The following is a 13,865-nucleotide window of genomic DNA, read 5'->3' as shown; positions in this document are numbered from 1 at the left end:
AAAACCGTTTAAAACTTACTTAGAAGCTCCCAGTTTAGCTATGTTGAAAAGATTAGCTGGTACACCCACTGTAAGTGGTTTTATTGCAGAAAATACAGACACTCCCCCTTCCTCTGCATATGAAAAGACTTTACACAAACAGGAGCAAGCTGGAGTAGGTATACATCAGTATTCTCCTAAAACTTTTATAAATGGATCATCTACAAAACATTTATGCAAAGAAAAATTTAGTGTATAATGTCTCTCTCCTCTCTTCCCTCTTCTCTCTCTTCTCTCTCCCCTCTCTTCCCTCTTCTCTCTCTTCCCTCTTCTCTCTCCCCTCTTCTCTCTCTCTCTCCTCTCTCTTTCTCCCCTCTTCCCTCTCTTCCCCCTCTTCTTCTCTCTTCTTCTTCTCCTCTTTCTCCTCTATCTATCTCTCTCTCTCTCTCTCTCTCTCTCGAAAATGCTTGCCTTATCTGATCTATTATTGTCCTTTATTTGTATAGTGCTGCAAAATGATTTAACGATCTAGACAAAAATATTAAGGCACAAGCTTTCAGTCCAGTCTTCAAGGCTCCAGACTTGCCATGATTTCAGTACTTCTTCTAATAAATTATCAAATTTGCGCTGCAGAAGCTATTGGAGCTCTACAAATAACTGATAATAAATTGTCAGAAGCGTATTGATTGTTGTGCACAAGCAAAGAGACCTTGTAATTTCCAGGCATGTGTGTGTCTTTTGATGACTCGTATACCTGTGTTATGGATTTTGTTGCCACTCTAGATCTACGATAGGTAAATAGTAGTACAGTAGAACTGTATAACTAGAATTCTTCTGTAGATCCTAATGGAAATTCCCCAGCATTGAGGTGATGCTGCTCAAATAATTTGTTTCTAAAACACATTTTCTGCCTGACAACTGATTGTGCTCTCTCAATTTTTTCCTTCTCTAAAAATGTTGACCTTTTCTTTAGGAGAGCAGAGATCCACGAAAACTGCATTGGTTGTTTGAGCTGCTGCTCGAGTCTCCAGTAAGTGGTGAAGGAGGATCTTTTGTAGATGCCTGGTGAGCAAGTACATATAACTTCTTCATAATTAGTAAATGTCTTGTTTATTGAAAAACCACAAGCATTCATGTATTGTATTAATAAAAAAGTAAAGGAAATCGCACGCAAAACGTTAAAGCATCCCTGGCACAAACATTTGTAGTGACAAAGAGCAAATATTTTATTTCATTCTGGGAACCATGTTCTTCTAGCTAAACAAACTTTACGTTTAATTCATCATGTCTAGCCCTCTTAGAGCAGTCATTACAGGGTGTCGTATTAAACATACATTATTTGTTTTTGCATACTTGAAAGGAATTTTCACCCTTTTTCTGAAGCAACTAGATGCCACCCAATTTTAAGAGCCTGTTTAATTTACTTCTCTTATCATATTTACTTTGTATCCTTTGTTGAAAACATACTTGGGTGGGCTCAGGAGCTAATGCTCTACTAGTTTCTGATTGGTGGCTGCACATGTATTCCCCTCTGGTCATTGGCTCACCAGATGTGGTCAGCTAGATCCTAGTAGTGCATTGCTGCTTTGGAGCAGACTTTACCTCCTTTGCAGGGTTTAAACTCAGTTACCTGCAAGCAATAGTGCAATAATAAAATGTTTGAACATATAAGAGCATTTCTTTTTGCACTATTATTTTATCAGTTGCTTTATTTTTCTGCTGCATGAATGTTCAAAAATTGTAAGTTTCAAAATATATTTTTTTTACTAATGTCATTGTATTTTTGAAGTCTTTTATCTGTTTTAATTTCATTGTTGTCACTTTCATTTATATTGTTCCATTTGATGAAAATATTACACAGAATTTTCGCTATGCAAATATTGTATTTCCATCTAATACGAGGAGAGTCCACGGTTTCATTCATTACTTGTGGGAAATACAGAACCTGACCGCCAGGAGGAGGCAAAAACACCACAGCCAAAGGCTTAAAGGGACACTGAACCCAATTTTTTTCTTTTGGGATTAAGATAGAGCAGGCAATTTTCAGCACCTTTCTAATTTACTCCTCCTATCATTTTTTCTTTGTTCTCTTGCTTTCTTTATTTGAAAAAGAAGGCATCTAAGCTAAGGAGCCAGACAATTTTTGGTTCAGAACGCTTGACAGCACTTATTTATTGGTGCTGTCCAATCAGCAAGGACAAACCCAGGTTGTGAACCAAAAATGGGCCGGCTTCTAAACTTACATTCTTGCTTTTCAAATAAAGATAGCAAGAGAATGAATAAAAAATTATAATAGGCGTAAATTAGAAAGTTGCTTAAAAATGCATGCTCTATCTGAATCATGAAAGAAAAAATTTGGGTTCAGTGTCCCTTTAAATACCTTCCCCACTCCACTCATCCCTCAGTCATTCTTTACCTTTCGTCACAGGAGGATGGCAGAGAAGTGTCAGAAGATTTGGGAGTAGTATCTTATGGAGGGTAGTACTCTTCGGAAGGGGACTGGAGTTTTAAGTAGTCTTGTCACTCTCTCAGTGAGAGCATTGACGAATGTTAGGGTCTGGAGATGCAGGGAGAGTCTTTCTGCGAAACCATCCAGACTCGTATTAACAGCTCCTTAAGCAATCAGTGTTGACGAGTTTCACTGCCTGCTTTCTTCACTCAAGTCCATGTCAGGAGCGATGCTACATACTGTCAAACTTAAGAGGCTGTGTTCCTGTTCCACGGCGTTGATTCTGGTAAGATCGCTTCATTTTTTATATCTGTATAGAATCAAGGGTTAATATCTCCGGAAAGGTGATTATTGAACAGGGGGGGATGTATACATGATTGCTTTATTGTTATTTTTGCTGCGACATGTGTGAGATGTGGCTCTGGCAAAGTGTGAACAGTCATGTTCTTCCTTCATTTTGATTACTGCGCAGCCTGTTTAGTTTGGCGCGCTTGTTCTCGGCTGCAGGGGCGGTCCTGCATGGGACTCCATGTGACCGGGTGTGGCCTCATTCTCTTCCTTTCCTGACCGTTGGTTGCAGGAGACGAAAGCGGTTTCTCTGGGGGCCTGGGTCATAGGAGGTTGTGGGTGCCCCGGCCATTGGGAGTATAAGGGTGCCATTTAATTGTTGCTATAGTCCATATTAAAGGCGCAAGCTATGGAGGATTTTGATACCTAAATCTAATGCCTGTGTTTATTGTGAGGAGGCTTCGGTATACCTGGCTACTCAACTATGTTCCACATGCCTTGATAAAATAGTGATATCTAAAAGAAATAAATTGTTTAGTACCACTGAGCCATCCACGTCCCACGAGGTGCTTTCCCTACATTCATCTCCAATTACAGATGCAGCTCCCCAGTGCACTTCTAATCCTTCTGCGGGAGGGGCCATGTTGCTGCCTGATTTTGCTGAGCAGTTGCAAACGGCGGTATCTACAGTCTTTAGTGCTTTACCTCGCCCGGCTAAGCGCAAGCGAAAGGTTAAACATTGCTATCCTTCCCAGGGGTTATCTACTCCGTTGGATGTATCTGAGGCTAGATTATCCTCTGATGCAAAGGATTCCGATACTTCGGAGGACTCTCTCTCTGGTTCGGAATCTGCGGCCTCTAAACCTCCGGCTGTATAGGAACCAGACTTTACTTACGCTTTTTGTTAAAAGAGGTGATGGCTACTCTAGAGGTTCCGGAACCGAAGTTACCCAAGGAACCTTCTTTTCCTAAGCTTGATAAAGTTTATGAGGACAGGGTAGTGCCCCAGACTTTTCCGGTTCTGTAAAGATGGTGAATATTATTAACAATGAATGGGAGAGACTTGGATAATCTTTCTCCCCTTCTTCATTTAAAAAAATTGTTCTCTGTTCCAGACTCTCGGCTAGAATTGTGGGGATCTGTCCCTAAGGTGGATGGAGCTATCTCAATGCTCGCTAAGCGCACCACTATCCCCCTCAAGGATAGTTTGTCGTTTATGGAACCCATGGATAAGAAATTAGAGACCTAGTTAAGAAAGATGTTTCAACACACAGGGTTCGTATTTCAACCTGCAGTCGCGGGAGCCGATATCTATTGGTGTGACTCTGTCAGAAATGATGGAGGTGGACACTCCCCTCAATGATACATGATAGAATTAAGACCCTGAGGGTAGCTAATTCGTTTATTTGTGATGCTGATATGTAGATTATTTGCTTGAATGCCAAGACATCAGGCTTTTCTGTTCTGGCCCGGAGGGCTCTGTGGTTGAAGTTGTGGTCTGCTGACATGACGTCCTAATCTAGATTGCTTTCCCTTCCATTTAAGTGAAAAATTATTTTCGATCCATGCCTGGACACGGTCACAGGGGGCAAGGGTGCCTTTCTGCTGCAGGATAAAAAGAATAAACCTAAGGGTCCTAATTTTCGTTCTGACAAGTCCCAACGACAGCAGCCTGCTGCGAAACCCGAGCAGTCCAAGGGATCTTGGAAACCATCTCAGTCTTGGAATAAAGCCAAGCAGAGCAAGAAGCCCACCAAGACAAAATCGACATGAATGGGCGGCCCCAGATCCGTCTCTGGATCTCGTATGGGGCAGACTATCTCTTTTTTCAGAGGCTTGGATGAGAGACGTACAGGATCCTTGGGTTCTGGAAGTTGTTGCCCAGAGTTACAGGATAGGTTTCAAAACTCATCCTCCCAGGGGCAGATTCCTCTTGTCAAATCTATCGTCAAAACCAGAGAAACAAGATGCCTTTCTAGAGTGCGTGAGGGATCTCTCCTCTCTAGGAGTAATTGTACCGGTACCTCTAGCAGAAAGGGGTCTAGTGTACTATTCAAACCTTTTTGCGGTACCAAAGAACGAGGGCACCTTTCACACGATTCTGGACCTAAAGTGCTTGAACAAGTTTCTGTTGGTTCCATCGTTAAAAATGGAGACGATAGGGTCTATACTGCCCCTACTTCAAGAAGGTCAGTTTATGACTACGATAGACTTTGAAGGACCTTCATGTGCCAGTGCACCAGGATCACCTCAAGTTCTTAAGGTTTGTCTTTCTGTATCAGCACTTCCAGTTTGTAGCTCTTCCCTTTGGCTGGCTACTGTTCCAAGAATCTTTGCGAAGGTTCTGGGAGCTCTGTTCGCGGTGGCGAGATCCAGAGGGATAGCAGTAGCTCCTTATCTGGACAACATCCTGGTTCAGGCTCCGTCCTACAGGCTGGCAGAGAACCATTCAAAAGCTCTTCTCCTCCTTCTGCGATCTCATGTATGGAAGATAAACTCAGGAAAGAGTTCTCTGGTTCCTGGGACGATAATAGACTCCATAACCATGAAAATATTCCTAACAGACCAGAGATGTCGCAAAATTGTCTCCAGCTTTCTTGCCTTTCAATCATTCAGACCTATCCCAACTGATCTCTCTGGACAATGGGTTGAGGGAATCTCTCTCTTGGTGGCTCCGTCCAGATCAGCTGTCCCAGGGGACATCCTTCCTCAGACCATCTTAATTGATTGTGACTATGGACGCGAGTCTCTCAGGTTGGGGAGCAGTTTGGGGTGCCAGGAAGGCACAGGGCAGGTGGAATCGGAAGGAGTCTCTTCTCCCGATCAACATCCTGGAACTTCGGGCAATCTTCAACGCTCTGGTGGCTTGGCCCCTCTTGGGTTCGTCTAAGTTCATCAGATTCCAGTCGGACAACATTACCTTGGTGGTTTACATCAACCATCAGGGGGGAACAAGAAGCTCCCTAGCCATGAGGGAAGTATCTCGGATTCTGGAGTGGGCGGAGGCCCATGACTGCTTGCTATCAACGATCCACATTCTGGGTGTGGACAACTGGGAAGTGGATTTTCTCAGCAGTCAGTTGTTTCATCCGGGGAATGGTCTCTTCACCCTGAAGTGTTTGCGGAGATTTGCAACAGTTAGGGGACTCCAGCGATAGATCTCATGGTGTCCAGACTCAACTTCAAGCTACCCAGATACGGGTCGCAGGCCAGGGATCCCCAGGCAGAACTGATAGATGTCTTAGCAGTGCCTTGGGGATTCAACCTAGTTTACATATTTCCACTGTTATCACTTCTATCTCGTGTAGTGGCATGCATCAAACAGGAGCAAGCGTCGACTGTCCTGATTGCTCCACGGAGGACCTGGTTTGCGGTTCTAGTGGGGATGTCATCGTCCCCTTCATGGAGGTTGCCCTGTCGCAGGGATCTGCTGGTACAGGTTCCCTTTGTGCATCAGAATCTAGGCTGACTGTGTGGCGATTGAATGCTTAGTCTTAGCCAGAAGAGGATTTTCTGAGAGGGTGATTCAAGCCAGAAAGCCGGTCACCCTTCGCATCATAAGGTGTGGAGGACCTACTTACTCTGGTGTGAAACTTGTGGATATTCCTGGCATAAGGTCAGGGTATCCAGAATTCTTTATAAACAGGATTTGAAAGAAAAGTGGATATGCAAAATAAGCAATATCCAAAAGACCAGGGGTTCAGCACACTCACTTATTAATAAATTCAAATAATGAAATCGGAGACAGTAAGGTAATATGCAAAAATAGAAATTTTATGTGATCATAAAAATATTAGTATGATATAAAAACCAAATATATTGTTAAACACATGAAGACAGACAGACAGGCACACAAACAAACATATAAAGATAAAACGTGGGCCCCTCACAACAAGAGAAAATTATCCAGAATTCTTTCCTTCCTCCAGGATGGTTTGGAGAAAGGACTTGCCGCCAGTTCCTTAAGGGGACAGATTTCTGCTCGCTGAGCTCCCTGATATACAGTCTTTTTTGTTCAGGCTCTGTCCAGGATCAGGCCTGTGTTTAGACATTCTGTCCTCCTTGGAGTTTAAATATGGTTCTGAAGGTTTTGCAGGGGGCTCCGTTCAAGCCTATGCTTTCTCTTGACATTAAGACTCTGTCTTGGAAGGTTCTTTTTCTACTGGCCATTGCTTCGACGTGCAGAGTGTCTGAATTAGTTGCCTTACAATGTGAGCCTCCTTACCTGGTTTTCCATGCAGATAAGGCTGTCTTTCGCACTGGACTGAGATTTTTTCCCTAAGGTTGTGTCTGATCGCAACATTAATCAGGAAATTGTGGTTCCCCACTTGTGTCCTAAACCATAACTTGGATGTGGTTCGAGGTTTGAAATTCTATCTTCAGGCTACGAAGGATTTCAGACATGCTTCATCTTTTTTTGTTGTCTATTCGTGGAAGCATAAGGGACAGAAGGCTTCCTCCACTTCCCTATCCTTTTGGCTGAGGAGCATTATTCGCTTGGCTTATGAGACAGCGGTACATAAGCCGCCTCTGAGGATTACGGCTCACTCAACTAGAGCTGCGGCTTCTTCTTGGGCCTTTAAGAATGAGGCCTCTATAGAGCAGATATGTAAGGCAGCTACCTGGTCCTCCTTACATACTTTTTCAAAGTTTTACAAATTTGATGTTTTTGATTCGGCTGAAGCAGCTTTTGGGAGAAAGGTTTTGCAGGCTGTGGTGCCCTCATAATAGGGTCCGCCTCCTTTTTACCCTCCCGTATGTTCATTCAGTGTCCTCTAGAGCTTGGGTATTTGTTTCCCACAAGTAATGAATGAAGCTGTGGACTCTCCTCATATAAGATGGAAAACATAAATTATGCTTACCTGATAATTTCATTTCCATCGTTACGAGGAGAGTCCACAGCTTCCGTCCGGTTCTCCGCTAGGCGGACCTAAATTTCTTTTGTTTTTTTCTTCTGGTACAATTTATACCCTGATATTTCTCCTACTTTTCCTTGTTCCCTCGGCAGAATGACTGGGTGATTTGGGGAGTGGGGGAGGTATTTAAGCCTTTGGCTGGGGTGTCTTTGCCGCCTCCTGGTGGCCAGGTTCTTTATTTCCCACATGTAATGAATGAAGCCATGGACTCTCCTCATAACGATAGAAATTAAATTATCAGGTAAGCATAATTTATGTTTATTAAACGGCACGTGACGTCTTTTTCTTAGTCGGTTGTATGTGCTGCAAGGAGGACTTGCCCAACAGGAGTGGAGAGCTCCAGAGCTGCTACATAGATTGCTTCAGTATCTAGAACCTAAGCTTACACAAGTGTACAAGAACGTCCGAGAACGAATAGGAAGGTAATTAATACCTGTTTTATTTTAATCTTTTATTTTTTAAATACAGATTTAAAGGGACAGTGAACCCCAATTTTTTTATTTCATGATTCAAATAGAGCATGAAATGTTAAGCAACTTTCTAATGTACTCCTATTATTAATTTTTCTTTGTTCTCTTGCTATCTTTATTTTAAAAGCAGGAATGTAAATCTTAGCAGCCAGCCCATTTTAGGTTCAGCACCATGGATAGTGCTTTCTTATTGGAGGCTTACATTTACCCAACAATAAGCAAGCATAACCCAGGTTCTAAACCAAGAATGGGCCGGCTCTTATGCATCACATTCCTGCTTTTTGAATAAAGATAGCAAGAGAACAATGAAAAATTGATAATAGGAGTAAAATAGAAAGTTGCTTAAAATTACATGCTATATCTGAATCATGAAAGAAAAAAATTGGGTTCAGTTTCCCTTTAATTCCAAGACAGACCATTTGCTTATGGAGTATTTGTGCATATAATTCTTCCTGCACTATAATAATACATTTGTCTGATAACTACTATTCATATTCTTCTGTAAAATCAAAATACATGGTTTTGTTTTCAATATGTTACTTATGTAGTTGTAATTGCTTTTAGTGCCTAATAATTTAAAAAAGGTAAATTGAGTAAGTCTTGGAATAAAACATTGTGTTGTATTTAAACAAAATAAAAACACTGATACCTTATTTTACTTAAATAACTGTTGACTGGTAAACCTTCTGCAATACATGCTGTTTACGCCTCACCCTCATTTTGCAGGCATATTTGCTGAATAGTATTTTTTCTTTACAATTTATTAATTAAAATATGGTTTTGCCATTATTAATCATGATGTATCCTAAGTCCCATTTCCTGAGAAGGTCTTCTTTGTTCTGCCTCTTTACTTTTTCTGTTTAATCAGTTCAGATATTCATATAACTGCAAATGGACTAAAAATACAGCACTCATCTGTATAATAAACATATTTCTAATATATTATTAACAATCTTTCTCAATCAGTGTCTTGACCTATATATTCATGATTGACGTCACTTTGCCAAACACTGCACCAACTAAGTCCCCTCACATATCTGACTTTACTGCTCGAGTCCTCGCTAAGCTGAAGCCTCTCATGGATACTGAAGAGGAGATTCAAAACCATGTCATGGAAGAGAATGGAGTTGGTGATCAAGATGAGCGAACTCGGGCCATTAAGATGTTAAAAACAAGTAATCTATTATTTGTATTCTCACTGTTTTTTTTTTTTTGGGGGGGGGGGGTTTAACACAATTGTTGGGGGGGGGGGGTATAATTTTGAAGGAGAAGGGTTTACAATGGAAAACAGGCCTGTCCAAAATACGTCATGCAGGCTCTCTATGGGTTTTTGTGTGACCCTCAGTATTACATACTAAAGAATAAATTTGACTATTATACTGATAAGCAATATTCAAAGAGACATTAAAGTGTTTAGTTTTTATTTATGCATCAGTAATTATTCACTGCATTGTAAAATATATGAATGCAAATCATTTGCACAAAATGCATTGTTCGTCGGGGCTGGGTTTCACTCCTTGCAAAGCTTCCTGAATGTTGTTTTTCTTACTTCCTTTACTGTGACCAATAAAGGGCAGATATAAACAAGCTCCCACATTTATCTACCAATCACTATGCAGCATGTTAGAGTGTTAGGGTTCCGCTTTTCATGGAATGCACTCAAGCCTATTTGGTGGGACGCTACAACTTTAAGAGATTTAAATTATAAGAAAGGCAGGCAAAATAAATAATGAAAGTGCATTACAAAGTTTCTAAATTAGGAATAATTAATTATTTTATGGACAATTAAATGTTGTTTATTGTCCCTTAATAAGCAAATATCACAGATCTTAAAAGTAGGTCCCTAAATGTTCCCATTATTTGAATTCTGCTGTTTGCTTTTTCTTTACAGTTTTAAAATGGATCATGGCAAGTGCAGGGAGATCCTTTTGTACAGCAGTTCCAGAGCAAATACAACTGTTACCATTGCTGTTTAAGGTTAGTTTATTAGTCGATGCAAGCACATGGTAAAGGTATGATGTTTTTGCGGTCAAAATGAAAATACATTTCTAGATGGTTTCTAAATCTGCTATTCATTCACATATACATTATAGAATATTAGTAATAATAGGAGGTGTGTTTGGGGTCGTTATCATGTTGGAATACTGCCCTACGGCCCAGTCTCCGAAGGGAGGGGATCATGCTCTGCTTCAGTATGTCACAGTACATGTTGGCATTCATGGTCCCCTTAATGAACTGTAGCTCCCCAGTGCCGGCAGCACTCATGCAGGCCCAGACCATGACACTCCCACCACCATGCTTGACTGTAGGCAAGACACACTTGTCTTTGTACTTCTCACCTGGTTGCCGCCACACACGCTTGACACCATCTGAACCAAATAAGTTTATCTTGGTCCCATCGGACCACAAGACATGGTTCCAGTAAACCATGCCCTTAGACTGCTTGTCTTCAGAAAACTGTTTACAGGCTTTCTTGTGCATCATCTTTAGAAGGCTTCCTTCTAGGACGACAGCCATGCAGACCAATTTGAGGCAGTGTGCGGCGTATGGTCTGAGCACTGACAGGCTGACCCCCCACCCCTTCAACCTCTGCAGCAATGCTGGCAGCACTCATATGTCTATTTCTCAAAGACAACCTCTGGATATGACGCTGAGCATGTGCACTCAACTTCTTTGGTCGACCATGGCGAGGCCTGTTCTGAGGGGAACCTGTCCTATGAAACCGCTGTATAGTTTTGCCCACCGTGCTGCAGCTCAGTTTCAGGGTCTTGCCAATCTTCTTATAGCCTAGGCCATCTCTATGTAGAGCAATAAAAAAAAATTCAGATCCTCAGAGTTCTTTGTCATGAGGTGCCATGTTGAACTTCCAGTGACCAGTATGAGAGAGTGTGAGAGCGATAACACCAAATTTAACACACCTGCTCCCCATTCACACCTGAGACCTTGTAACACGAACGAGTGTTACAATTTGCACATTTCCACTTAGGGGTGTATTCACTTTTATTGCCAACGGTTTAGACATTCACTTTGTGTTGGGTTATTTCGAGGGGACAGCAAATTTACACTGTTATACAGGCTGTACACTCACTACTTTACATTTTAGCAAAGTGTCATTTCTCCAGTGTTGTCACATGAAAAGATATGATAAAATATTTACAAAAATGTGAGGGGTGTAATCACTTTTGTGAGGTACTGTATATTTATATATACGTGTGTGTGTATGTATATATATATATATATATATGTGTGTGTGTGTGTAAATTCCATCAAATTGGTCAGTATTGCTTCAGACTTGAAAAAGTAAGACATTCTTCCAAAAGCTTGTCATCTTATAAATGTATAGTTCGTCCAATAAAAAAGTGGTCTACATCCTTTCGGTTTTTGACAGAGAGGGGTTAAATGAAGAAACTAATAGGATACAGACTATGAGAGATTATCAAGATATGATATATATCACAATCACAGACTAACCCGATTACAGGCTAGATTACAAGTGGAGCGCTAATTACCTCGCAGCCATAAAGGGGCAAATTTACCCGTTTGCGTGCGTGCAATAAATGATCAGCCATTAAAGTGGCTGGTTATTGCTTTTGGGAGCTTGCAGTAGCAATTAGCATTTATAAAATTGACTAGAGATCAGATCCCTGGTTAATTTTATAAATGTGCCCCAAATGCCCCTAAAATACTGTGGCGTGTATTTTATTAAAAAAATAAGCATTTTTATTTTTTTAATAAAATAGCTGCACCAGGCAATTTTTGAGGGCTAATGTTGCCTTTACGTTGTGGTCTATGGGAACTGTGTGTTCCCAGTAAATATATGTGTATATGACTATATACATATATATATATATATATATATATATTTATGTGTTATTATATGTATAATACACATATTAACACACATATATATATATATATATATATATATATATATATATATATATATATATATATATATATAAGCATATACATATATATTTCTTTTATGTAGGTGTCAAGAGTCCATGAGCTAGTGTCGTATGGGATATACATTCCTACCAAGAGGGGGCAAAGTTTCCCAAACCTCAAATGCCTATAAATACACCTCCCACCTCACTCATACCTCAGTTTTACAAACTTTGCCTCCTTGGGAGGTGGTGAAGCATGATGTGCTTGATTTCTTAAGTGAAAGGCGCTTCTAAGCATATTGAAGTCCAGTTCCTCTCTAAGTACAGTGTTTGTCTGAGGGATGTGAAGGGAGTATGGCCTGATGATACCATGTTTTCGCCTTTGGGAAATCTATTCTAGGGCTCTCTGTAAATTCTGTTGCTGGGATTCATCTGCTGCCTCCCTTTACAGATTGACAACATACTCCTCTACCATTACCTCTGCTGATATGTTTCAGTACTGGTTTGGCTGTCTGCTATATGTGGATGGGTGTCTTCTGGTAAGTATAAATCATTTTTAAGACACTCTCAGCTATGGAAGGCACTTTATATTATAAAGTTCTTAATGTATATTGCATATATTAGCCTTGAGTCAGATCTGTTAATATTTCCCTTTGCAGTCACTCAGTTTTAGAATGGAAATTATGTTTATGGGAGAATTTAGGTATTTTTTTCTTACCTGGGGTTCCGGTTAGCTGTTTACATGGAGTCTGTTTTTTAAAATTTTCGTGGGCAAATTAGGCTTGCGATGAAGCAAATTGCATTATTTTATTGCATAATTTTTGGAGCGAATATTTTTGGCACAAAATCGTGCCTGCTGTGACGAGAGTTGCGTAATTTATTTGCATCATTTTTGGTGCGAGGTTGCACCTGTTATGACACGAGTTGCGTCTTTTTAGTGCGTCGTTCTTGGTTCTTATATTAAGCTTCTCCCTCTAATGCTCGCTGCTCTCATTATATTATAGAGAGCTATAATGCTTGCTTTTGGTTTTACTTTTTATATAAGAATTTTATCATAAGCATTTTTTCCCATTCCTGAAACTGCTACATTGAGGAAATTGGATATTTTGTTTAAATGTTATTTTTTTCTTTTTTGTTACATTTTGCAAGATGTCTCAAACTGATCCTGCCTCTGATGTCATTGTAGGAACTAAGCTGCCTGAACACAATTCTACCAAAGCCAAGTGTGTTTGTTGTAAACAAGCTGATCTTATTTCTTCAGCTCAATTATGTGGCAATTTATTACATGTTGATAATGTTTATATGAGTACAAATACATCTACTTTTATTCCTTCTCAGTCTAATGTACATGATATTCCTGCAGATATGAAATGTTGTATAGCTGCAGTCATAGAGAAGGCTATGACTGCTATTCCTCCTAAAAGGAAGGACCTAAAAGGTATTTCCAAACTTGTCATAGATCTAATGAATATTCTACTGACGGACAGCATACTGAAATATCCACTACTGATGAGGATTCCTCTGACTCAGAGGATCCTGAATCAGAGACAGAAATTGACAAATCTTTTTTATTTAAAATTGAACATATTCATTCTCTATTAAAGGAAGTATTGTTTACTTTGGGTATTGAGGAGTTTAGTCCTCCTGATAGCAAAGCTAATAATCGTTTAAATTCTGTATTTAAGACTTCTGAGGTTACTTCTGAAGTTTTTCCTATTCCAGATGCTATCTCCAATTTGATTGCTAAAGAATGGTCTAAACCTAGTACCTCTTTTAACCCTTCTAGGTTTAACAAGTTGTATCCTTTACCTGTGGCTAGTCTAGAGTTTTGGGAAAGGTCCCTAAGGTTGATGGGGCTATTTCCACTCTTGCCAAA

General features: G+C 40.3%; 1 protein-coding gene across 1 annotated transcript in view; it reads left to right on the top strand.

The window, feature by feature from the left end:
- PSME4 (proteasome activator subunit 4) overlaps positions 1 to 13,865 on the top strand; it is a gene marked incomplete in the record, with an annotated part of 938,614 nt that overhangs the window by 818,479 nt on the left and 106,270 nt on the right. The window contains 4 exon segments of the mRNA XM_053712692.1: positions 953 to 1,044; positions 7,923 to 8,054; positions 9,069 to 9,277; positions 9,994 to 10,079. Coding sequence (XP_053568667.1) covers positions 953 to 1,044; positions 7,923 to 8,054; positions 9,069 to 9,277; positions 9,994 to 10,079 — 519 coding nt within the window.

This window comes from Bombina bombina, chromosome 4, assembly GCF_027579735.1.
Source record: "Bombina bombina isolate aBomBom1 chromosome 4, aBomBom1.pri, whole genome shotgun sequence".
NCBI classification, from domain to species: Eukaryota; Metazoa; Chordata; class Amphibia; order Anura; family Bombinatoridae; genus Bombina; species Bombina bombina.
This window is presented reverse-complemented; position numbering and strand designations above follow the sequence as displayed.